The sequence below is a fragment of the Rhinoderma darwinii genome, chromosome 8 (genome assembly GCF_050947455.1).
Source record: "Rhinoderma darwinii isolate aRhiDar2 chromosome 8, aRhiDar2.hap1, whole genome shotgun sequence".
NCBI lineage: Eukaryota > Metazoa > Chordata > Amphibia > Anura > Rhinodermatidae > Rhinoderma > Rhinoderma darwinii.
In genome coordinates this window covers 81,147,960-81,175,527 of record NC_134694.1, presented here as the reverse complement: position 1 = coordinate 81,175,527, position 27,568 = coordinate 81,147,960, and the positions used below count along the sequence as shown (strand labels likewise).

Genomic DNA, 27,568 nt, shown 5'->3' with positions numbered 1-27,568 from the left:
ACTGTGACCATTTAAAAATGCAACCACATCAAAAAATGCACCAAATCGCCCCCCAAAAAACCACATGCCTTTTGTCAGATGCATTTTTTATTCAGTTTTAACTGCTCAAAACCTAAAAATATACCCTAACATTTACCATAAGCTGCGTGTCTGTGTCTCTCTCTGCCTCTCTCTCACTCTGCTCCCCCTCCCCTCTCCATAAATTTAATGGGCAGCTGTAACCTGATCCCCTAGGGAGCGGATAATGGTCTTGTCTTGAGTAGAGGGACAAATCAGTATGTTCAGAGTGAGTGAACAGTTAGAAGGGGGAAGGGGAGGAAAGAAGCCTGATATGAGCAAAAAGGGGCATTTTTCTCTAATAAGATATATTAGAAAGTTTCTTAAATTCGCTTGTACTATTGATTTGAGCAAAGTTTGTTGAAAATTTAGGCCTCATGCACACGACCGTAGTGTTTTTCTGGTCCGCAAATTCCAGAACCGTGTTCCGTGAAATGTCATCCGCAGTTCATCCGTATGTAATCCGCAGTTCATCCGTATGTAATCCGCAAAATGTGGATGAAAAAAAAAAAGCCTAGGTAAAACAGGATGACGACAGAACTCATTCCCGGTCGTCGCCTAGCAACATTTCCGCAAATCCGCAAACTGCGGATGACACACGGAGGTGTATCCGCAATTTCCACGGGCCCATTGACTTCTATTGGCATGTCCGCATCGAATTTGCGGCCCGTAATAAGACATGTCCTGAGTTTCTGCGGCACGGATTTGCGGACATGCGGAGACTCGTGAAAACACGGATAGTGTGTATGGGCCCATAGAAATGAATGGGTCCGCAATTCTCCCGTGGATTTGCGGGGGAATTGCGGACGCAAAAACACGGTCGTGTGCATGGGGCCTTAGTGTCTATTTAAACCAGTGACTTGAAGGTTATGGTTTCACCTGTAAAAATTGCCCGGACCGTTTTTGACCAAGTAGAATGCTGCTGGTCTGTCTGTGTGATTACACTGAAATTAGATTTCTACATGATCCAATAGTGATCTAAGTTCAGTTCAGTAGAACTGCAGGAGTTCTGGGTATTCAAACTGTAATACAGACACTAAAATGTGCCAAAGTTCTGATCATGTGAAAGCCTTTAGAGTAGTGTTTTTTTCTTTTTTCTTTTTTTTTTTCTTTTATGGTTTTGACCTTTAGAGCAAGAATACAGGTGTCTAACATTTAAGCTATTAGCTTTAATCTTTGGTATGTGAAACATTGTTTAACTTTTGTTGCATATTTTTTTAATGAAGCTGTGTGGGAAAACTGGGCCCCAGATTATGTGCTTGGTTTTAATTCCCAGTGGATATTACAGACAGATCTTGGCTTCATTTGCTCATTTATTTTACATGTTCTGCTTAGACTTGTCCTGATCTTGTTCTGATATTAGAATGCCTCTTAGCCATTCCCTCAGCTGTGTTTTCCCTTATCGAGAGCATTGTCAAGTACTTGTACATATTATTTTCCACTGCACACTCCTGCATGTCTAATGAATGTAGTTTACTACTGTACATAGAACGTTTTAGGGTTAGAATGCCTAATTATTTTATATATTTCTAATGATATTTTTCATATGACAATTTTACAATAGAACTGATTTCTCTATGTTTTACAATGTATTTCTTTTTACATTGTGCTCGATCATCTGTTTGATGGCTTTGGCAGTGCAGTTACAAAATATGTAGTGAGTGAATTTTTAGGTCAATTACATTTTTTTGGTAGTATGTTATTCTATGTGCATGGACCCAACAGTGCACCGACAGCAGTACGAGTCCATACCTACTAGTCCTCCGGCATGTGGTGGCTACGTGATGCACCATGTGCTCCCTTGGAGGCATTGTGGAACATCTCCCTAATATGGCATGTGTTGAAACATGCCACAATCTTTTTTTCTCTTATAAATTCTCATGGAATCCAGGGGGGGGGGGGGGCAGCCTAAGTTTGCCTCTGTATAAAATCAAATTCACTTGAACAGTATTATTTATATGGGTGGCGTATGTAGAGAAGATTGACATAGATTGGTCAAAAATTTGGATGATTCAAATGATGAGTGATGTATAGTGACAAAAACACAATGGAAATATATTCCATTAGTCAGTATTGAACCCACTTGCGACATAACATTTAACAGCAATCGGCAAAGTAGTTTTTATTTCACAAAATTTTGTTTATTTTAAATTTTTTTCATAAAACAATAAGATATTATTCCAAAACAACAACAAAAAAGGAAGAAAAAAAACAACAAAAAGAAACAATAAAGGCACCACAAAAAAACATTTTCCCTTTCTATATCAACACCCTACCTAACTTCAGCTTGTCTCTATAACAGAGCAATTCTTCTAAACTCAGAATTATTAAAAACATTAAAACAGGGGCTCTAGACTTTCTCCCAGTCCTCTCTTTTATTGAATCTGATGGCCTCTATTTTTATTATTCATCCTATCTAGTACCAGCTGGAATTTTAATCACCATTCTTCCACCAGGCATATGGGCACTGCCTTTTCCTGTTGTATATGGCCTTTTGGCTGGCAGAGTGTACAAATGCCCACACCCAGGGTAGAGCGAGGTTGCTGACTAGCAATCTCCCTACAATTAAACCAGCTCTTTGTTGCAGTTTCAATCTCATTCATTCTGATAATACTAAATTTATTTTGTGTATTGATACTCTATGTATGTGTAAGTGTGTGTGCCTCATGGTGCAGAAATCCCAATGGCAATAGTAGAGACTGCATTCTGGCTGGGAGGTTAGTAGGACACCAGTAGAATCAATGGAGGAAAAAAGCGGACGTTGGGTAGCGCTACTTCATCAAAGGAGACATGAGCTCAAGAGTTGTAAGGGATAATTCCGTTTTATTTGGTGACGCGTTTTGACATCGGACAGGTGTCTTCATCAGTAGCCGGTCTGATGAAGACACTTGTCCGTTGTCAAAACACATCATCAAATAAAACTGGATTACCCTAACAACTCTTGAGCTTTTGACTCCTTTGATGAAGTAGCGCTACGCAGCGGCCGTTTTTTTCTTCCATTGCTTCTATGTATTGGTGTGTATGTATTTCTTTGTGTGTGTGTGTGTGTGTGTGTGTGTGTGTGTGTGTGTGTGTGTGTGTGTATTTATATGTATGTGTTTGCTTACTGCTTAATACTCTTGAAATTAGAACTTCATAAATGGCAGGGTAGAGGCAGTAATAAGATTACCCCATAGAATAAAACTGTATGGAGACACAGCTATTTGTAATGAGAAATCACGCACTATTAGATTATAGTATATATCGAATTATTTATGTATAGATGAGCCAACTGGAACAGGAAGGTTGTTTCTTTGTATTTCAACATTGGCCTGTAATGGTCTGACACTATTCCAGACTTCTGAGCGGCCAACTGAAAGGAACCACTTGGCCTCAATGATCTGAGGGAAGAGCAGCCTTTGTAGAAATTCAGGAACCTGCGTAGAAGCTGGGTCTCCTCGCTTAGAGTATAATAGAACAGAACATATGTGGATTTACATGTATACTTAAAGTAAGACTTCATTTCTTCAATGAAAGGACAAAAAGCTATTTATATTAAAACATTCTATAATGTAACGCTCCAACCTAAAGTTACTGCATTACTCTAAGACCTCAATTTGTAAATGGAAGTCTCCAAGAAACTTTAGTTGTGTTTTCTTAATGTGGTAGCATGGCTCTGTGAATGTTACACAGCGAGGAAGAGCGGCTTTCAACCTCTACTTTCACACCTCTTAGTGATCTTCTGCACATGTTTGGGATAAGACCGGTATAGTATATTGAGGGTAAAAAGGAAAATTGGCATATTTGAATTGTGGCAGGAAATGATAATACACGTCTCATTGTTTTCAAAAGGCAAGCAGTCTTAGGTTACATTCAGATGAGCGTGTGCAACCTCGGACATGAAAAACTGAAATTTTTCATGTCCGAAATGCACCCGTGCGGGACAGGTTATCACGGATCCCTCATAGACTTGCGTCTATGGAGGGATGCGTGAAAACGCAAGAAAATAGGACATGTCTTATTATTCCACGGACCCTTCACACGCTCGGTTGAAACAACAGCCGTGTGAACGGCCCTATTGAAATACATGTGTCTGTGTGATGGCCGTTGTTTTAACAGCCATCACACAGACAAATTACACTCTCGTCTGAACGAGCCCTTATTCTTGCAAATATTACAAAGTTGATCGTTGGTTTTCCTTCATATTTGCTGTAGTATGCTTCAGGCAAGTATCTACTTATGTCAGACATAGTTTCAAGAGTAGTTTCTACCTGCTGTTTCATTACCTTATATTTGTGGGATATGCTTTTCACCAACAACTCAGTGGTGGTTATACTAGGCAGTGGCAGAATAAGAACAGGTGGAATGGGAACAAGTTGCTCCACGGGTGCGAGACGTGTCCGAATTTCAACATTCCTACAATTCTAGACTATTTTCATGTAAAATTGAAAAAAAAAAAGAAAATGTCAAAAATATATAATTAGTTTAGGCCTTTACATGTGTTTTTCTTTCATACATATTTCATTGTAGGCAATTTTCTGCTTAAATAAAATCTACATCATCATTATTTTGATCAGAACAGCCTGGTGATTTAAGATCTACAAGAAATGCCCTGTTCATTATGCTGACCCGACCGGTAACTTTTTCTATCTGTTCCTTTGAAGCAATCCAGATATAGGATTTCTAGCAATTATGACATCATGGAATGTACCTAGAGATCATCTTGCTGAATGGAGGGGGAGGGGAGGGATGCAAGGCTGGAATTCCATGGGAATGTGAATGAGATACACAGGTACAACCTGGAGCCTTGATATAGTTCAATAAAGAGAATGCCTGATACCAATCAGTACTGAAAAACTTTTAGAGAAATAACACAGAAATAGATTAGCATTTCCCTGTGCTCAATTTTCTACAACTATGATATTGGATTTTTTCTTTTACTAAAATTACAAATAATTCTCAAAATGGAATATAGGCTTTATGTTACTAGTACGTGAACTATTCTGTATGTTGTATATTTAGTTTTCCATATCTATTTACAGTAAAAGTGTATTCTTTTTTTGAAGCTACAGTGTTATCCAGTTATGAAGGTTTATATTAGCTTGTGCAGCAATTTTCTATTCTACATTCTCTATCAAATATAATCAGAAATAAAGCAACGGCACTGACTGATGCAGAAGATTTTTTAAAGTCTAGTACGAAACACTGCTGTTGGCTAATGGGCATCAAACTATAGACAGTTGTAAAATTGTCTTTATTTGTAGGTTTTGGGGGAAGGGCTAGACAAAACTTTTGCAATTCTCCATCACCCAGTGTAGTTCAACAGCTGTATTTTTAAAGATGAATGAATAATTAAAAATTTGTGGTACAGCTCCAAACTATCCATCTAAAAGTGATCTGCGCTATTGTGAGTCAGAAGATCTTGTCCATTGGTCTAGTTCATGTGTTGTCCGTGCTACAACACATGAATGGATGTGCCAAATAGTGATTCCATAATCTTTTTTTTCGAGTAGTAATACCAGCAACACACATAGGTTGGTTAGATGTTGATCAATATAGACAAATATATTGCTGCTTTTGGTATTTGCTTTTGGCCATCTACAGTCACTGATTTAACATGGTCAGGCACAAAACTCATTAAATAGAATGGAATACGGCATGGAGCCGTGGGTTTTGGAAATGGTGCTGAATACCACATTTACATGTTTAGCACTGTCCAGACTGGGCACTGAGATATTTACTTCTGTGACGGGGAGGGAGGTGTGAATTGTAGTCTGCCTTTAAGATTCCCTAAGTTAAACTCATTGTGAAGTGTGCCCAGGGCAGTTGTTTGGCACCTTCCATGTGCAGGCAAACACCTGCTTTGACTTTCAACCAGATGAGTCTCATAGTTCTGTTCTTCTTTAGTAAAGCAGCGGCAGGATTGATTTCCCCAATCCTATTTAATTTATCAAAGCAAGAGAACTCTTGTGAGGTGATCACTGTTTTATATGTCCTTGGAAATAGTAGATTGTAGCTACACCAATGCACTATTATGGTTATTTCTATATGAAACCTTCTTAGCTATACCAGGTGGTTGGATTCTTCTCTGTTTCAGTCTATCAGTTTTTGGCTGAATATCAGATAATGGAAGTTTGGTTGATAAATGTGAATGTGGACGGGAAGGTATGTGCAGGTGATGTGGGGAGCGCAGTCAGGCAGCGTTAAAACCTGCGAGTTTTTAGGAAATCAGCATTGGTAAAAAAAAATAATCTATGCTTATTATAAGGTCGGCCTGGATTTCTCATGACACTATTACCTTCCAAGAGAGTGCTACCTATAGACTTTAGATAGATGTTTCCATATCTTCTGTCAACAGTATCAGACGATCTACTTATGCCAGGTGCCTCCTGAAACAGAACAATCCTACTGCAGACAGTAAATGATATATATATATTGTAGATAATAGTTTATTCTAAGTATGTATGCACGAGAAAGCAAATTTTTTTTGCAAAACTTTTTTGTTTTTATATAAATATTAAAGTAACAATAAGTACATGCCATCAATCAAATAGTATAAAATTACCCATAATGCCACAAGTCCACTGAACGCCCAGGTTAATCTTTAATCCATGGAGGTTCCGTATAGTGTGGAGACTCCATCAGGAGGTAAACTTGGTGTTTTTCCAAATCGATGCGACATTTCGGGGGTCCGTCCCTTGCGTGAAGTCTTAATTATGTATTTTGGATCGGAGCACCATGTCAGATAGGCAATTCAGGCAAAAACATGAATCCTTTATAGATTATCCCACGAGCATCTGGAAATGAACCTCCTCTCACCCCTACAAAAACAGTTTATTTGCAAACACATGAACCTAATTAAGTGTAGAAGCCTCCGTCCAAAAGAGAACAAGGTATTATTTATGCATTGTAGGAGGAAGAAAAATGTCCACCTACTCGGGTTTTGCACCTGCTAAGGATAAACATATAGCAGTATTAATGTTATTTGTGCGCTATTTGTTTTTTCTTGATGTTAACTGTAATATTTTTTTGTACATCTTATTGTGCACTTTGTTTTTGAATAATTTTTTCCTTAATGTTATCATCTTTATAAAAAAAAAGAAGCCTTTACTGTCTTTTCCACTTTCAAAAAGTTGGTGGCATGACAATATTCATGTAAAATATATTTTTACATGTTTACATTTTTACCTTACTAAGATAGCATGTTAGCATAGTGTTTTGAATATATTTCAAGGAAAACTTTAATTCAATAAAAACTGATTGCGAAAAAGCAGACCAGATATATTGGGCCGCTCTATATTTTACACACATTTAGAAAGCGGCTATACTTCACAGTAGGAATGTGCTGTATCAGCAGATACCAGGCGATCGTCTGATACTGTTGACAGCAGATATGGAGACATCTATCTAAAGTCCATGGGTAACAGTCTCTCAGGAGGTGACTACAGGTGTCATGAGGAACTCACATCCAGCTCTTTTGTTTTGGGTGCCAGGGAGAAGAAGATGGCGACCAGGACCTTGCCGGCTAGAAGATGGATTTTCCTTACACGAACACTAATACTAAAGTTTGTCCAATAATTTTCCTGTGCAGTTACTTGCGGTCTATTGTTAAATGTTAACACCCTTTTCTGCTTCAATTTGGGAATTATATTAGAATTTTTTTTTTAAATAAACTTACCGTTAAGTCTAGTGGTCCTTTAAGGGGGTTGACAGTTTTTTGAAAACCCTAGTAGGGAATTTTGAGTTGATAGAGTGGGAGTCCCCTGTTATTTTAGCCGATGCATAGGGTGGCTAATGTGAGTCTTTCTCTCTGCAGGAGCTGGTACATCCATGCATTACATGGGCATCCCATTGATTATGGGCTTTATTTCCCCTGATGTGGCACTGCAGTAAAATGAAACACTAGCCCCACAGATTACAGCTGATTGCTTGGGGTCCCAGGCAACTTCAAGCCCTGCGATCAGCTTATTGACTGGTGCCCTTCTAACAAATAGGGATTGTCTAAAGCAGACTGCCCCTTTCAGGTTGTAAAGTAGAATGACCATTCAGTATATACAAATAAGTGATTATGGGTAAAACTCTAATTGAGTGAGTGATAAGACAATCTGCCGGACATGCAAGTTTTTTCAATAGAGCAGGCAAGATAAGTAGCTGCCAGAAACAATTGGTGCGTTTATCTCCGGGATACAAAAAAATATTGGGCAGCAAAAATCCTTCCAGTCAAATCCTTGTTCCTACTGATGATAGCTGTCAGTCACGGGTCTGCTAGGTCTCATAGACATTACATTGGTGTGATCAGCTAACAACAAAAAAAAAGTCTATAGTCAGCTTTCATCATTTATGACACAAATCTAATGTCGGTGTGGACAGCCTGACGGTAACCCGACATCTCTCATGTTAATAACCATCAGCCTACAGTAATCATGTATCTATAAGTGGCTGCACGCGTCACACCTTGGCTGCAGGCTATTAGTATGTTACAAGTCTCAATTAAGAGCATAATAAAATGCACATTTTGTGAGACGAACCCTTAGATTGAAGCCACTGTGGATATCAACTGATCACTGCCGCTCTAGCTTCCGGCTATGCATTTATGCTTTTGGCTATACATTTAATATTTCATGTAGTACTATATATGGCCATTTATATGAATGGCTGTTCATGTAATACATGGATGGCTACAGTCTGCCAGAGTGAGAGCTGCTGTTTGTGGCTATCCACTCAGACTCATAAAGACTAGACCCGAGTGGGAGCCCCCCTTCATGCTCTAATATAGCATATGGACAACGGTTGACTTTGTGAGACAATATTTTAAGCACACAGACTTTCAAAATAATTGATTTCACAACATAATACATACTGTTAGGCCTTGTTCACATCTGCGTTAGTGGCCTCCGTCGCAGATCCGGCCAAGAATACCAGAAACAGTAACTCAACATGTTTCCTGTATTTTGTTGTATAACCATGGACACCCTGATGGACCCTGTTAAAGTAAATGGGGTCCGTTGTGCAACGAAATCAGCGCTTCCAGTTTTCCGTTGTTTTGCTCCTCTCACAGAGCAGAACAATGGAAAGAGCAACGAAGGTGTGAACCCAGCCTTAGGTCTCATGCACATGACCATGCATTCGCGTGTGCAATTTATCCGCATTTTTGCAAATCCGAATCCGTGCTTGGGCTACAAATCCGGACCGCAAAAAATCAGGACAAGTTATTTTACAGTCCAGATTTGCGGGCTCACACTACTAGGGAAATTTTTGTGGATCCGTGAATCCTAATGACACATAGATGCACAACAAAGGTTTATTGCGGTCCAATGGACAGCAACTGATACTTTGTTTTTTAAACCGCATTAACCAATATGGTCCCGTACATTAGGCCTAAGTGTGATACTTACGGATTCTTATTTGTTTACTCAAAAAATTAGACTATTTGTTTACAATTTGAAAACTAACTCTCTACTATAGAGCAAAAAACCTACAATCTACCTCCAACAAAAGCCGTTACAAAGTTACAGGGTTCCTTAATTAGAAGTAAACAACCTATACGCAAACAAAAGGGAGCAAGACGCCCAAAAATGGCAAAATTGAAAATATTTATTACATATATGTTAAATACAATACATCGTAACAATTAAAGCTGTTAAAAAGGTAACCATATACAGAGAGATATACAAAGTGGGTAAGATGGAAGAATACCTAGTGGTATACAGAACAACCACATACAATCCCACACAAATCACTATAAAACCCACACAGTCAATATCCATAAATAATGCTGCACAAGATGTAATGGGTACGAAGGAGAGCTCACACAATGGAAGGTGTGAGAATAATTATACAAAAACAATGAAGTATATATGGATGTCTAAGGGTATGTTCACACGCAGTGACCAAAAACGTCTGAAAATACGGAGCTGTTTTCAGGCAAAAACATCTCCTGATATTCAGACGTTTTTGTAGCAACTCATGTTTTTCGTAGCGTGTTTTACGGCCATTATTGGAGCTGTTTTTCAATGAAAAACGGCTCCAAAAACGGCCCAAGAAGTGACATGCACTTCTTTTTCGCGGGCGTCTTTTTACGCTCCGTATTTTGACAGTGACACGTAAAATTAAGGCTCGTGGGAACAAAACACCGTAAAACCCATTGAAATCAATGGGCAGATGTTTGTAGGCATAATGGAGCTGTTTTTTCAGGCGTAATTCGAGGCGTAAAACGCCCGAATTACGTCTGAAAACACTGCGTGTGAACATATCCTAATACATGAAAAGACCTTATATTATATGTGAAAATGTGAAAAGATTACTGGGCATAAGGTAAGTGTTTTTGGGCGTCTTGCCTCTTATGTTTGTGTATACTGTAGGTTCTCTACTATAAAGCACCACGTTATAATACATGCTGCCAAAATCATGCACCTTGTTGAGCAGGTGGAAGAAAATATTACTAAAACGACAGCACATGATGGCAATATGAGAAATTAAGAGCTAAAAGAATGCTTCAATGGGTCAGAAAATGGACGTGATGTCTCTCAGTGAAAAAATGATCTTGCAATATAAAGTAAGGCATTGCATTTCAGAATAAATCCTGTAATTGGTGTATTTTGAAAACCTGCCGTTCTTCTCTTCTTTATTATCTTCCACAAGCTGGTGAAGCTAAACTTTCCCAAATAAGGTGATAGTTAAGCTTCAGCAACCAATGTTAAATATTAAATATTCCTATTCGTGGCTAGGGTACATTCACTGTGGATCATTTTAAAGTCCTCACCCTATTCTGGACAGTAGCTTATAGGGTCCATCTTCTTTCATTTTAGCTAGTGAAATCACGTCAAAATGTTTTTGTTTTTTCCAGACTTATAGTTGACTAGAGTAATCAGGTTTAGCTATATACTACTGCCAAAAACATCAGTGCTCTCTGGGATTTGTCCTGCATTTATGTTCTGAGACTAATTGGAATTCTGGAGGAGGAATAATGGGCGGACAACATATTTAGGTACAGAGAGGACTCAGGACACTTAGTTTATGTTTAAATGTTTTTAGTAAAGATTCAGAAAAGAAACTTAAACGAAAATTGGCACTTACTTTAATTTTCTTTCAAGCACAGATAAAACAGTCATGACATAATCCAGTTGGGGAAACATAAAATCCTTTTTTCATCCAAATATCTGCTTGTTTAACATGTGCAGCACATTATAAGGGTATGTTCACACGAGGGCGTCCGTTACGGCTGAAATGACGGGGATGTTTCAGCGTGAAAACATCACCGTAATTTCAGCCGTACCGGCATGTGCAGGCGCTTGAACGCCGCGTCAATTACGGGCGTAATTGGCGCTGCTATTCATTGGAGTCAATGAATAATGGCTCCAATTACGCCCAAAGAAGTGACAGGTCACTTCTTTGACGCGGGCGTCTATTTACGCGCCGTCATTTGACAGCGGCGCGTAAATTACGCCTCGTGTGAACAGACAAACGTCTGCCCATTGCTTTCAATGGGCAGATGTTTGTCAGCGCTATTGAGGCGCTATTTTCAGACGTAATTCGGGGCAAAAACGCACGATTTACGTCCGTGAATAGGCCGTGTGAACATACCCTTACAGTCATATAAATCCTTTACTAATACATTCAGAGCCTGTATATTGTGCTTTCTGGATAGATTTTTATTTTTCGATATTAATGTTAAAATACTGCCTAAGCCATATATAATATCACCATTGCAGTATCAATGTTGTTGTAGCTCCAGCTATCCCGTTACATAAATATAGTACAAGGAGCTGTCAGCAGCTCTAAAGGCTTTTTTACACACCAAACTTTTTGCAGTTATTTTCACAATAGCACAGCATTTTGTGAATATTGCGTCAAACATTGCAGTGTGTGAATAACTACTTACGTGATGGCTGTTGATCAGGCAACTTGTAAAAGCAAATAGTCACTTCTTCTTCTCACATGTTAAGCGCGAAAAGCTGTAGTAATCATTAGGTTATAGCCGCTAAAGCTAGCGCTTGCCGTACTGTCTGTGAAAGACCTCTCATATGTAGCTTTCTTTTCCCTGGTGAATGATCAGTTGGGGTCCAGTGGTTGCACCCACCTATATACATTATGGTTCATCAGGACCTGGCAGTAGTACAGTCTCTACAGCGTTTTAACATTTTTATGTACACTAAAGGGCATATGAGTTTCTTCTTCTAGATCTTCTTTAAACAGTTTATCAGAGTTTGTATAAAGTTCATTAAAATGAATACAGTTTAGGCTTCGTTCACATCTGCGCTAGGGCTCCGTTCCGACGTTCCGTTCAGACGTTCCGTCAATGGTGATGGAAACGGAAACCTATGGTTTCCATTTGTGTCTGTCAGAGGGAACGGAGCCCTAGCGCAGATGTGAACGAAGCCTTATCAGAGTTTATACTTTCTTCAGTTACTTGCTTCCTGAGAGCAGAACTTGACCACCATGGATACTGGGACATCTCAGTTAATAAACATCTAGCAAGCCTATGGACTAGGTATGCATACGGTACATAATAGCCTGCATTTCAAAACTGTCTCAAAGAAAAAGTAGCCTAAGGCCTTGTTCACACAGCACTAAAAAAAAAAACGACGTGCAAACGCTTAAAAAAAGCTAGCGTTTTTGCAAAGCGCTTTTTGAAGTAAAGGCGGTTTTGATGCGTTTTTTACCGTGTTTTCGGCGCTTTTATTGGGCACGCGGCAAAAAAGCGTCAAATACACGTCGTGTGAACAAGGCCTTAGCCCACTTTCACGCGGCAGTATTTTGGTCGGTTAGTATTTTGCATCAGTATTTTTAAACAAAACCCAGGAGTGGAACCTACACAGAGAAATGTAATACTGTCTGCTGGGCTCTGTATCTATGCTTACTACAGATGATACTGTCTTCTGGGCCCTGTATCTAAGTCTACCATGTGTGATGAAGTCTGTTTAGCCCTGTATTTAAGCCTACCATGTGTGATACTGTCTTCTGGACCCTGTATCTAAGCCTACAATGTGTGATACTGTCTACTGGGCCCTGTATCTAAGCCTATTATGTGTAATATTGTCCACTGGGCCCTGTATCTATGCCTACTATGTGTGATGGGGTCTATGCCTACTATGTGTGATATGGTCTGCTTGGACCTGTATCTAATACTATCACGTGTAATAAAGTGTGCTGGGCCCTGTATCTAAGCTAACCATGTGTGATACTGTCTGCCGGGCCCTGTACCTAAGCCTACCAAGTTTAATACTGTCTGCTGGGCCCTGCCTCTAAGCCTACCATTTGTGATACTGTCTGCTGGGCAATCTGTGAAACTATCATCCACTTAAATAAGGAGATACTGCCCATTGCGTATTCAACTCAAACCGGCCCATTGAACAGATCGATGAGCCCCAGCCTCTCAACCCCACCAAGCAAGGTTTTTTAGTCTATTCTACCAATAGGTCATACATTTTTGTGGACGGAAAATACTTTTAATATTCCTTGTGTCAGATTGCTGTTGAAGTGTCTTTGATGTATGATAATCAACTTCCACATTATTTTAATCAATTGAATTTACCAAATAACTAGTTTGGGGGTTCCATTAAGCTTCCATTATTTTTGTACAGCAAGAATAGGCCAGTCTACATTGCTATTCCTGCTGTCAAAAATATCAAAACCCTGGAAGATCCTATTAAAGTTAATGGTCTCTATCAGTTTTTGGTTTGATATATGGGGGAATGTATCCATCACAGCATCACAGCTAATGTGAACACAGCCTTCAGCAACCAAAGAACTTTCTTGGACTGGCAAAAATTTAAAGGTATCCCTATATTAAAAAGAAGGTTCAAGGAAAAGGCCCGACTTCTATAGGCTGCTAAGTTTAAAACCTACTGTATAGTTAAAAAGCTACTTGATTTTAATAAGAGATCATATTAAACAGTTCGTAATGCTATAGTCACCTGCAACCCGCATGGCTTCATAAAAGGGAGGTAGTGTCAAACCAATTAACATGCTTTATATGAAGCAGTACTCAGGAACCTGGACAGGGGGCTGCCAGTAGATGTAATGCACTTGGATTTTTATGGCTTTTTTCTTTTGCATTTAACACTGTCCCTTACATGCAATTATTGCACAAATTGGCCAAAAAAGTATTAAAAAATATGGTAACATTTTCAAATTAAACTTATGTTATAAGCAAAGTACCCCAGGAATCTGAACTGGGACCATTACTGGTAAATCTGTTTGTAAATAAAGCAGAAGTTGGACTTCATAGCACTTTCTCTGCATTTGCACTGCACAGAATGTCTTATCCCTACAGGGTGAGCTCAGTAAACTGGTAAAATGCACAGAAAAATGGCAGATGAGATTTTATGTTGACAAGTGTAAGTTTATACATTTTGGGGCAAAAAAATATACGTTCTACTTATCCCCTGGATGGGTCACTATTGGGTGAGTCTACATTGGAGAAGCATTTGGGTTTAATTATTGATGATAAACCAAAATATAGCATCTAATGTCAGTATGCTGCATCAAAAGCTAATAAGATATTGTTTCATATTAGGAAAGGCATTGCTTATAGAGAAAAAATATATTTTACACCTTTTATAAAGCACTGGTGCGGGCTTCCCTTGAGTATGCAGTCCAGTTTTGGGCACAAGTCCATAAAAAAGATATCAGTACAAAAAAGTGCAACCAAATTAATACAAGGTATGGAAGATCTCAGTTGTGAATAAAGGTTATCAAAACGAAATTTGTTTCCACTAAGTCCTCATGCACACGACCCTGCAGTATTTAGGGTTATTAAATACTGCACGGACGGGCCGTGGAGTGTCACACGCATTTGCGGACCGTGCTCACAGTAATAAGTATAGAAGCATGGTCCATAAATGCAAAAAATAGGACATGTCCTATTTTTTGCGGGTCATTTCTACGGCCCGGACACACACCCGTAAATATACAGGAAGTTGTCGATGGCCACTGAATGAATGGGTCCGTATTTTATCTGAAATTACGGATCCGTAATTGCAGATAAAAATTACGGTCGTGTGCATGAAGCCTAAAAATTAGATGCCTTAGGGGAGATATGTGTTTGTATAAATATTTAAATGGCCCCTATATAAACCAATGTGAGAAGTTATTCTTTTTGCGGACCCCAGAGAGAATTCTAGTCACTGGAAGTTCAATTTCATCACAAAGTCTGAAAGCATTACTTGACTGGATAGATTTAAGAAAGGGTAAGAAATCTTCCTTGAAAAACACAATGTAGAATATTGATGCAGGGATCTATGATTGGTCTTTGCTATTCGAGTATCCTTTTTACCTTCCTCTGGATCCACAGGGGTCTGTAAGTATGAGGTTGAACTTGATGGACTTAGGTCTTTTTTTTCGAACCTCTATGTAAAAAAAATAGAAATACTGACCTAAATACTGCTGTCTGAATGAAGTTTTATGCCCATAAAAACTATTTTCTGAACTTTACTGGATTCTGAACTCTGGTTGCTTTAGTGAACAAGAACAACTTTTCTTTGAGATAGTTTTGCTTCACCAATAGAATTCTATCTCGTTCTAAACACAAATTACTACAGAAGATCTAGTACAAACTTTGAGCACACCATGTGCTTGTTCCATATACAAATCTGAAGACTCCCTTTAGTCTTATAATTTAATAATTTCTACAGATTTTTTCGTGCATGTATAAATATTTTTAAAAAATTCTGTTTTTGCTCTCCTCTTGCCTGCTGTCAGCCAATAAGGTCATGTCTGTTTCAACAGAACTGAAAACAAATAGTATTAACTAGTCTCTATCTGACCTTGAGTCATTCTTGGCAAGCATAGCTATTTATTTTAGTCCATCAATGTAGCATATATTTTTTTAGCTGATAAAAATCAGAACTGTAAGAGAGACAGCATCTCATCCTGAGAAACATTCAATAAACTGTAGGAAAAACATATTCTGATCTCTTGTCTAGGACTGAGTGCTCAGCATTTGTAATGTATTGCATTACTCTGTGCTATGTAATCGGAGTCACAAAGATTATGCTCCAAAATAAAGCTATACCTAAATTGTGATGAGAATTTCCAAAGCTTTTTGATGCACAGAATTCGCTATCCGATATTTTTTTTTTCACTTCTCAACTCCTAAATTTCCATATGTCCGTATGCAGCCTTAAGGGCCTTTTACACCGACCGATAAGCGGCCGGTGAAGCGAGCGCCGATCAACAAAATATCGTTGATGGGCACTTGTTTGCTGCTGTCACAGAAAGCTATGTATGGGGACAAGCGGTCGTTACTCCGATCACTCGTCCCCATACATTATTATCATGTAGGCAGCGCGTCTCCCTGTTTACACGAGGAGATGTACTGCCGACAATGATAATATTTTAGTTTTTTAAAATGATACGACGAGCAGATGATCGAGCGTTTGCTCGTTCATCTGCTGATCGTTCCCCGTTCTATGAACGCTCGTCTGCCCGATAATGGGCTGACTATAATTGAACAATGTGGTGATAATGCACACAGCAGTATTAGGCTATATTTACTCCTCATTTGGCCCAAATGTATGTATACCAAAAAAGTGCACACATTTAGTAGTGTTTTTTTTTTGTGGTTTACCTGTACTTATTGCACTAGTTCTGCCATCCTCCCATCAGATGTCATGTTTTGTATCTCAATGTCTTCCTCCTGTATTGTTTTACAATACAATAGTACTCTAACTTAAAGGCTATGAAAATGTTTTGAAAATGTTTTTTTTTAACGCTAAGACCTGGATCTCTGACACGCAGAATCGAGCTGTTACCGATCACATCTAAGTTCATAACTAAGGCCTCATGCAGACGACCGTAATGGTTTTTACTGTCCGCAAATATCGATCCGTAGTCATCCGCAAGTCATCCGCATTTACGGCATGCAAATACGGTCCGTAGTGCACCCGTAGTTCATCCTTATTTACGGATCTGTAAAAAAAAACAGGGAGGAATCTTGGGTAATCCCCTGGCGTTGCATAACAACGCTTCCACAATTATGGACGGCTACGGATCCACCTCCGTAGCCGTCTGAAATTTCGGAAGCTTCCATAGACTGCGGACAAAAATAGGACATGTTCTATATTTTGCGGATCATTTCTACGACATGGACACAGATCCGTAAATATACTGAAAGGTGTCCGTGACCAATAGAAATGAATGGATCCGCAATTTAATCCGTAAATACGTATCCGGAATTACGGATGAAAACTAGTGTCGTTTGCATGGGGCCTTAGATGTGATCGGTAACAGGTGGATCCTGCGTGTCAGAGACATGCAAGACCTGCTGTCAGTGAACCATCAGTGCAGCTGACCTCACGGATGCAGGTTTAAGCGCTAGATACAGCTGCACTCTATTCAAAATACAAAGCAGCTCTATCTCAAAAAGTAAAAATAATTTTTAATAAAAAGTAAGTAGAAAGTTGCACCAAACACACTGATACACATTTTAATTTTTAAAAAAAGTTTTCAAAAGTGAATATAGCCTTTAAATACAAATATATGGGAATAATTTAGACTAAAGTAAAATGGTTGGTTCCCTCATGAAGACGACCAGGGCAAGTAAGATTTAAATGGCTGGATGTCCAGGAGCAAGGATCAGCTGAGACAACTCCTTTAAGCTCACAGTTTAATACTTAAATTATATATAATAAGTACAGAATTTATTATTAAGGTTTTATTATTCCTGTATCATTTAGGCAGGTCTCCTTAGCGATATTAGCTTCTGTAAAATTACTAGTTTGTCATGCATTGAGGGTCGAAATGTGAAAAAAATTAACCAGAATGAACTGTACATCTGGAATGTATCAACTAGGTGAGGTGTCTGTAATGTTTAAGATCTAGGATGAAACATGGAGGGTCTTTTTTCTTAGAGAAGTAACCTTATTCAGTTGTATGTTTGCTTACTCATATTTAGAACTCTACTATATTAAGGTTGTAATGGGCTAAAAATAATTATCATTGATTGTTGCTAAAATACACAAGTCAAGGGAACGCAAGTTTAGTTCCAAAAATGATAATGCACTACGAGACTCCCAGAATATAGGTCTTTATTAAGTGTAAGGTTATCTACTGACAAATACATGCATATGGTCATTCATCTAATAATAGTTAAAGTGTTATTCAGTTTTAATTCCTTTAACAAAGAAGTTAAAATAATAATTTTAAAAAGTTAAAGGGTAAATAAACTTTAAAAAAAAAACTTTTGAAATGTCATAGTTACATGTCAGAAGTTTGGATTGGTGGGGGCCAATTACTGAGACTCCCCACTGATCGCTAAAACTAAGCGGCAGAAGCGCTCGGGTGATCACTGTGCTTCTTCGTTTCTGATTGGCTTTTCTCAGAAAGCCGAGTGAGCGGTGTACAAGCTCATAGACTTTCCATGAGCCCAAGGACAACCGATCAGAAATGAACCCGAGCACTTCTGCTGCTTTGTTTTAGCGATCGGTGGGGGCGTCAGTGCTCGGATCCCTATGACATGACAAAAGTTTTTTAACAGTTTAGTTACCCTTTAATTTCAGTTAAAAGCCTGATGTCAGTGAATGGACCTCCAGAGGCAGAAAAAAAATAAAAATATATATATAAATACAGATCTAATCTGATTGTTGTGTGGACCATAATTTGCATCTTTTTAACACCACAAAGGTGCCATAAAGTTGTTAATAAATCCGCATTAAAGTATAATAAAAAGTGCCATAACTGTCTGTATAACTGGAAATATCTGCCTCAACGTACGTATCCACTCATTAACCATGGGGTTTGTTTTTAACATGCGGACTGCCATGGGCAAACTATTGTCCATCATAATTTTAGGCCTAAAAAATGCCATGTTTGCATTGATAAGCTCCACCATAATTTGACACAACAGCAGACATAATAATGTCACAAATGCTGCTCTGACTTTGATCTCACATTTTGCCCTATATTTGTGAAATATTTGACTAGAGAAGTTGTATTTTTCCCCAGACCCCAGAATGTGGTTTTAGGCAATATGACGAATGTCGTCACTACACTTTTATGGTCAATTTTTTAACCTGGTCTTTGAAGGAAATCATATTATTATAATATGGAATGTGATGGCGGAGGAATTCTATTGTCCTCACCCAAATCTCAGCATTAAATCAACAGTTATAATTCTCTCTAAATTTGGCGCATTCTGCCACATACTGGAGATGGGTAATGATTCCAGAACATTGAAGACACTTTATCTAATCTGTGTATAATAAAAGGCTCAGCATTTTGCCCGAACAGCTGTCTAAACAAAGATTATTATTTTTTACCAATGTCTTTCAAGCAAATAATCGGTGCCTGTGAGTTAGCTCCCTTGTGGATTTTCTTTGTCATTTCTGTTAACATCATCACATACCTTCTTCCGGTGGGTGACAGTGACAATGGCTGCCTGTGTGAAGAAATCTTAATTAAATTGTTAATCCACACAGTTTTGTGTGGTAATGAGTGCTGAGTTTCTAGTCTTTTCCCAGAGGAGGCCCCAAATCCCAAATCTAACAAACCCCCACACTAGCTGGTCTATGTCACATGGGGATTTCCTCAGTTTAAAACTGTGGTGGGACATAAACACTTTACCTATTACCCTTTAGTCGCCATCATCTGCATCCTGTTTGGGATTGTGACTATGTAATCTTAATTTTGCTACAAACAAATCGATGAGTAAAAAACATATTGTGCTCATAACATTTTAAAATATGACTAGAGATAATTTTTTAAGGTGACTAACCTTTACTGTTGGAACACTGCTTTTAATGTCATTAAACATGCTTGTTTATGTTGTTTCTGCAAAGTGCATTCTTTCTGAAAAAGTAAAATGATACCAGATTTATTTCTGGAGATTTGGAAAGGAACAATTCGCCCATGCCTGTAGGTGCGCTCACTAGGATCTCTGTCCCCAAACACTCACATTCCAGAGTCCTGCGTTCCTAAGACTGTCACACAGGACTACAAATGTTGGCTTTTATGGTTAATTTTATTTATAGTTGTTTTAGAGGTTGCTTGTACAGAGGTGGAAAGCAATCGTGTAGAGTTTATGTGAGGAAAGTCCTGCAAAGAAGGCCTCATGCATACGGCAGCGCAGGGAATGCATGTGGCGCCATATTGCGGAGCTTTAGAGACTGTGTGCTGTCATGCCATGCTCTGTTGGGTGCTGTAAGTACAAAACTTAGCTGATATATGGCTGTGTGCATGAGGCCTTAGCTGGAATTTTTGTAGTTTTGTCTAACAGTAGTGCATGCAATGAAAATGGATTTACATAAGCAAATATTTGCAGGGCCATAACTATAAAAGGCCAGGCCCCATAGCAAACTTTTGAATGGTGCCCTCTCCCACGAGCATCATCATATATCAGCTCTATGTGAAACTTAAAGGGGTATTCCCATCATAGTCATTTATGGCATAGCCACAGGATATGCCATAGGCCCACACCTTTGTCCAGATTAGCGTCAAGACCGACATGAAGTTATGTGGCGGGCCAGGCCCCCCCAGAAGCACAGGCTCTATAGCAGAACGCCAGTGGATATAGGTCTTCTATTGACTATATAAAATTATATTTACCATGTTGGAAATTGCAGCAGTTGTTGGACATATGGTTATATGTAACTGAGAAATGGTTCACTTTGAATATTTTCTTGAAAACTGTCTCTTCTACAGAGAGTTTATCTTTAAAAAATAGTGCAATCATATATATCTTCATACGAAAAATAAACATTCGTATTCTATTCTGTTTTATGTATATATATATATATATATATATATATATATACACAAATATATAATTTATTTTGCATATATATGCACAGACGGATAGATAGATAGATAGATAGATAGATAGATAGATAGATAGATAGATAGATAGATAGATAGATAGATAGATAGATAGATAGATAGATAGATAGATAGATAGATATGTGACATGTGCCAATTAAATGATCAGCATGCATAATTGCTATAATCAATACACTTTCTAATAGTGTCCCTATATGAGGCTTACCAAGTGCTTTTAGGTAGGTATGTGGTGTAGAGAATTGAGAAGAGGCTAATTTATGTGTGCCGTCGGAGAATAAAATAATTTGTTTTTAGAACTACACACCTGGTAAGTGAAAAGCATGCAGATAACATCTGCTTTTATTGTACCACCTGAAACTTAATGGGATAATTCCATATCCAGGAAACATGTCCATTCCAAGGAGATGGACTAACCTCATGGTAAAGAACTGTCCCAAGACTCCAGGCACCTTGGGCTATAGTTTTAGCCCTTTTTAGAATTCCTCTCCCAGAGTCCTTGACAGCTAAGGTTGAATTTGATATATAGGTTAGCCTCTGTTCACACTACACTTTACCCATAGAGTTAGACACGTCGCCCATTAACATTCATTGCAAAAATTATTTTAAATATATATGTATACTTCTGATGTATGGGCCAAAGTAGTCTGAACATAGAATTATAGATCAAGCATAATAAACTACATTTTATTATAAGTTTTCACAATGATTAGAGGAATAGGAAAATAAAATGGACTTTATGTTTCTCTCCATGCCAAGTGGTAATTGAATTTTTAGTGGCAGGGCAGTAAAAGACGCCAATAGAAAGCAAGTCACGTTAAAGGGATTTTCCAGTGTGAAGAAATTTATGACCTATCCTTAGGATAGGTCAACAATATCTGATCAGTGAGGGTTTGATTCTCGCCACACCCGACTATTAGCTATTTTGAAGGGGCCATGGTGCTCAGGCAAGCTCTGCTTCCCCTTCATTCCTCTCACTGCTGCTCCGTACTCTGAAACACCAACACACTTGTAGCGGCGGTTACAGTATTACAACCTTCTCACATTCGGGAGAAGACTGTAATACTGTGAACAGCCGCTATAATTTGGGAGAAGGCAGGAATACTGAAAACCGCCGCTACAAGTCTGTCAGCGTTTCATAGTATGAAGCTGCAACAGAAATGAAGGGGAAGCATCATTTACATGATTGCTGCCGCCCCTTAAAGAGGCTCTGTCACCAGATTTTGCAGCCCCTATCTGCTATTGCAGCAGATAGGCGCTGCAATGTAGATTACAGTAACGTTTTTATTTTTAAAAAACGAGCATTTTTGGCCAAGTTATGACCATTTTTGTAGTTATGCAAATGAGGCTTGCAAAAGTCCAAGTGGGTGTGTTTAAAAGTAAAAGTCCAAGTGGGCGTGTATTATGTGTGTACATCGGGGCGTTTCTAATACTTTTACTAGCTGGGCGCTCTGATGAGAAGTATCATCCACTTCTCTTCAGAACGCCCAGCTTCTGGCAGTGCAGACACAGCGTGTTCTCGAGAGATCACGCTGTGACGTCACTCACAGGTCCTGCATCGTGTCAGACGAGCGAGGACACCGGCACCAGAGGCTTCAGTTGATTCTGCAGCAGCATCGGCGTTAGCAGGTAAGTCGATGTAGCTACTTACCTGCAAACGCTGATGCTGCTGCAGAATCAACTGTAGCCTCTGGTGCCGGTGTCCTCGCTCGTCTGACACGATGCAGGACCTGTGAGTGACGACACAGCGTGATCTCTCGAGAATACGCTGTGTCTGCACTGCCAGAAGCTGGGCGTTCTGAAGAGAAGTGGATGATACTTCTCATCAGAACGCCCAGCTAGTGAAAGTATTAAAAACGCCCCGATGTACGCACCTAATACACGCCCACTTGGACTTTTACTTTTAAACACACCCACTTGGACTTTTGCAAGCCTCATTTGCATAACTACAAAAATGGTCATAACTTGGCCAAAAATGCTCGTTTTTTAAAAATAAAAACGTTACTGTAATCTACATTGCAGCGCCTATCTGCTGCAATAGCAGATAGGGGTTGCAAAATCTGGTGACAGAGCCTCTTTAAAAGCAACTGATCCGTGGAGGGCTCAAGTCGGACCCCCACGATCAGATATTGATGGGCTATTTTTAGGATAGGCTGTAAATTTCTTTTTACTGGAAAACCCCTTCAAGTTCCAATATCAATTCTCTAGATGCATTCAAGGATTTTCCTGCCCTGAAAAGGATATTCAGCAAATAATAGATGACAGATCTCATGCATCTATTCCTGAAATCATTTGTAAATGGATGACATACCTATACCTCCCTATATCATTTTTTCAATCTTATATTTTTCCTCTAGAACAGCTGTACCATAGAATGTACAGCATCTGAGTATATACATTCCATACATTCTGCCACGGGCTATACAAAGCCTGTAAGGCGAGTTTCTCTTTTTCTTCAATCGGATGAAACACTTATTCTGCCATTATTTCTTTTCTTTGAGAATTCTGAATGGCTTGAAGGGAATAATTAGCACATTTGCCTGCAAAGCATGAATTTTATTGGAATTTTCATGCCTATCCAGAAAATAAAATGATCACACCTTTTTTTTCCTCGCATGACCTTTGCGTGGACAATGATGTCAAATGAACTAATAAGCTGCCAGCCTCAAGCTACCCTCCAACTTACTATTTCTTTTGTACGCAAATTATATTTACTGCTAAAGATTAAAGCATGTCTTGTTTAGTGGGTGGAGTACACCGCGTTAACGCTTAGATGAATTATTAAATTAGAATACTTTTCTAACAACATGCCTTGTTCTAGCCAGACAGTATGAATTTCAGTTCTTTGGTATATATGTCAAATGGACAGACTATGAGCAGTTTTATCACATATACGTAGACATAGTCGAGTCTCGGGAATGCAAGTGGTTCTAGCAGTTTGATATAGTGATATTAACATGGTAACATAGAAAGGTTGACAAAATACACAAGTCCATCAAGTTCAACTTATAATTAATTATACAGTGTTGAAAATATTGGCCCAGAAAACTCAATGTGATACCAAGTGTTGACTTCATCTCATTCAGTTTTGCTAGTACAGGATTGCAAATCTAGGAAAAATACATCAATAAGACAAGGCAAGTGTTCTTATGGCTGTGTCAGACTTAATATCAGCGCTGCCAATATATTACATCAAGTTTATGTTTGCTTTGTATTTTGTTCTACCCAGACCTCAGTGGGATTCCACAACCAGCCCACCCATGCATGTCAGGTTAAAACACATCCTATCTGACAGCTTTCTTTTAGAGCATGAGGCTTTGACAAAAAGAAATGTAACAAAGACAACAATTTGAACTGCGCTAGTGAGGTGGGCTAGAATACCCACTGCAATTATTCTGTATCTGACAACCATCTTTAAAGTAAGTGTCTCCGGACTTGTGAAAGCATTGCTCTTTTATCTACAGGAATGTGTAACAAAGGGAAATGCAACAATATAGTGGGGTGACCGATCACAATCGGATACTATTGTGTCTACTAGGGCAAGCTGTGGCAAAAGACCTGTCCCAGACTTAAATTTTTGGTGAAACCAGTGAGGTACCTTGATGCTGACATAATCCTTGCTGTGTGTTCCTTTCCATCATTACCATTTAAAAACAAATGCAAATACAAAACTAGAATAGAGTTCTGAAAAGTCAAAAAAACTGTAAAGATCTTTGTATTTTATTACACACCTCAAAAATTAATTTAACCCATTCCATGGAGTCTTCAACTATCTATATTGCATCAAAAGACTTGTGCCTCCCTATTAAACCCCCTTGTTAGCTACCAATGTCTGTAGCCCAACTTATCCTAACTGTGAAAAACACAGAGGTCATAAAGTACTAAGTATGGCCGTTTCATTCATTATGATAATGCTTTCTTAGATTACATTGGATTACATTATGTATGCATTATGAATAAGTATCAGCGTCAGTATTACACATTTCAGCTTTTTGGCTATAGCGCCAGTTAACAAGATGCAAATCTACGGTGACCAGATATGCAGTTAACCAGATTTCATATATGTTGATCTTCCAAAATGGTAATTTGAGAAGTTTGAGGAAAAAAACGGATTTTCCCTGGCGCTGCTAACTGGTTAAACCCTTCTTGAGTAATGAGGATTTAAAACAAGCAAATGTAATATCAGATATTGTTTTAATTACTACGCGTTTCAAGGCCGGACCGGACTCTTTATTATGTCAAATACAAATTCTTCTCTTGTAGTTGTAATCCATTCAGAGATTCAGTCTTCCACCCGTCAAGCTTTATATTAGCAAAATTATCTAGAAGACAACCCTACAACCTTGATAGGAATTCCAGACTAGGAAATTCCATTCTTAGCAGATGTATATTCTTTTGACACTGGCCAGAACGCCTTCAAGACAGGTGTAGTCTATATGGGCAATAAAACATTGCTGAATTCCAGTAGTGCACACAGCAGTGCTCCAATTTATTAGTAATAAATTGTCAATTATAATCTGTGGGAGGAAAAATACCTCTATGTACTGTCGAATTCCAAGTACACCAGAAGCACTTGTCAGTTAGCAATACATTTTTCATATGTACTTAAGCCCATGTGTTTTATTACCCTGAATCTCAGTTCTGATAAAAAACAGATTTTCAAAAACTATGTGTTTGCTGCACACACACATCAGGTGATCAGGGCACCATATAAACAAATAGGCTTGTGTTTGATTCTTATGGTTACTTGCCAGTTAGAACGTCATCCAACTCCCCTTCGACCTCCTCCGCACACTCTCTTTACACATTTACCTCCCAGCAACACTTTTTATCACTTGGCTCTGAGATGGAATGAGATGCTTTCCAGAGGCCTCACTGACCACAACATCACTAACATCTCCACTTCACCACCCACTCTCATTAAAATGCAGCCCTTAGTGTGGTTCCATTGCATATTAACATTCTGGCTATAAAAAGTGCAGCTTGCATATTTCTTAGGAAATTGTTATATTTATTGAAGGGGTTCACTGGGACTGTGGAAACAAAGTTTAATTAACCACTGAATATGCTTAAAGTTTGTAAGGCACTGATGTCTTTGCATCTGAAGTGTCCATGAAAGAAAAATGGATACATAGTGCCGTGTATTATATACACTTTAGGGTCTGTTCACATCAGCGTTCGGAAACTATCGCTTCTGTTTGCATTACCATTCATTTCAATAGTAATGCTTCCGTTTCATTATGTTTCCGTTTGTTTCCTTTCCGTAAAGCTTCGTTTTTTTTTTCTTCATGGAAACAATAGTGCAGTCGACAGCATTGAAATCAACGGTAATGCAAACGGAAGCGATAGTTTCCGTTCGGCTTTCTGTTCATCGGTTCCTCCAACGGAAAGATTGAATGGAACCAATGAACGCAACGTGAACGTTGATGTGAACAGGCCCTTATTCATCCATAGACGAGTGGTATATTAAAGGGGTTCTCCAGGATATAAAATTGATGGCCTAACCAACCCTAAGAACCCCACTGAAAAGCAGAAATAACAAACCCTACATTATATTACCTGACAGAATGACGCTCTCTTTCATTGAACTTTGTCTAGTCCCGCTGCTCAATCCCATTCTGCTAATCATTGGGGTTCCATCGGGTTGGACAAGAACAGATCACACATTGATGGCATATCCTTAGGTTTGTCCATCAATCTCTTATAACAGAAAACCTCTATAACAGCACATTCCTTTATCCAGTCTCTAAAAGTCTGTCCTTGCAAGCTGAATTGCTGCATAACATACAGTAAAGTATATTACAAATTAATATTGAAACAGCAGGAAATGGATGTAAATGTTTTTCAGTGAAAAGCAACTTCATATATCCACCTGGTAAAAGCTCAAAAAAATAAGACCTGTGATCAAATTGGTTGCCATGGGCTACAGCACTTTCTCACAGGTTAAAGAGACATTCAAGCATTTATTTTTTTTGCCCACATAGTACAGCATAGCCTATTATTAAAGAATAAAGTAGAGGCTTCTGTGTATGCCTTGTGTATATTTGTTTTAATTTATGCTTCTTGTATGGATTGTCTGCCATCTTGGTTCCTTCTTCCTCTCATATATGGTTCCTCTAATACAATCTTCATTTCCCATTATGCCTCTGGATTTGCAGAGGGGACAGAGTCTCATGGCACTGCACTTGCTTTGCTCTGAGTCCTATCTAAGTGCAGCAAGTAATAAATGAGTGACATAGGACTTCTGTAATCACACTGCAGTTTCAGTGTATTCCTATGTGATGTAGCTTCACACTGCTTTCCTTGCCTGCTGCTAGTGATAGATCAGTGGCATAATTTAGAAATTCTGTACTTCCACTGTAGAGTCTAAGGCTGGATTCACACAAGCACATTACGTCTGTAATGGACGGACATATTTCGGCCGGAAGTCCCGGACCGAACACACTGCAGGGAGCCGGGCTCCTAGCATCATAGTTATGTACGATGCTAGGAGTCCCTGCCTCTCCGTGGAACTACTGTCCCGTACTGTAATCATGTTTTCAGTACGGGACAGTAGTTCCACGGAGAGGCAGGGACTCCTAGCATCGTACAGAACTATGATGCTAGGAGCCCGGCTCCCTGCACTGTGTTCGGTCCGGGACTTCCGGCCGAAATACGTCCGTCCATTACGGACGTAATGTGCTCGTGTGAATCCAACCTTAGTGTATCCTATGTGATGCAGCTTCAGCCTGTCTTCTCAGCCTCCTGTTGGTGATAGATT

General features: G+C 38.9%; 1 protein-coding gene across 3 annotated transcripts in view; it reads left to right on the top strand.

Annotated features, from left to right (window-relative positions):
* The window catches only part of COL4A6 (collagen type IV alpha 6 chain), a 247,557-nt gene that overhangs the window by 14,505 nt on the left and 205,484 nt on the right, over positions 1 to 27,568 (top strand). The window contains exons 1-2 of one of the 3 annotated variants that reach the window (XM_075835803.1): positions 4,795 to 4,828; positions 7,530 to 7,601. The exons of the other annotated variants lie outside the window; for them this stretch is intronic. Coding sequence (XP_075691918.1) covers positions 7,569 to 7,601 — 33 coding nt within the window. The 5' untranslated portion in view covers positions 4,795 to 4,828; positions 7,530 to 7,568. Of the gene's footprint in view, positions 1 to 4,794; positions 4,829 to 7,529; positions 7,602 to 27,568 lie in introns of those variants that run through there. 3 annotated transcript variants of the gene reach the window in all.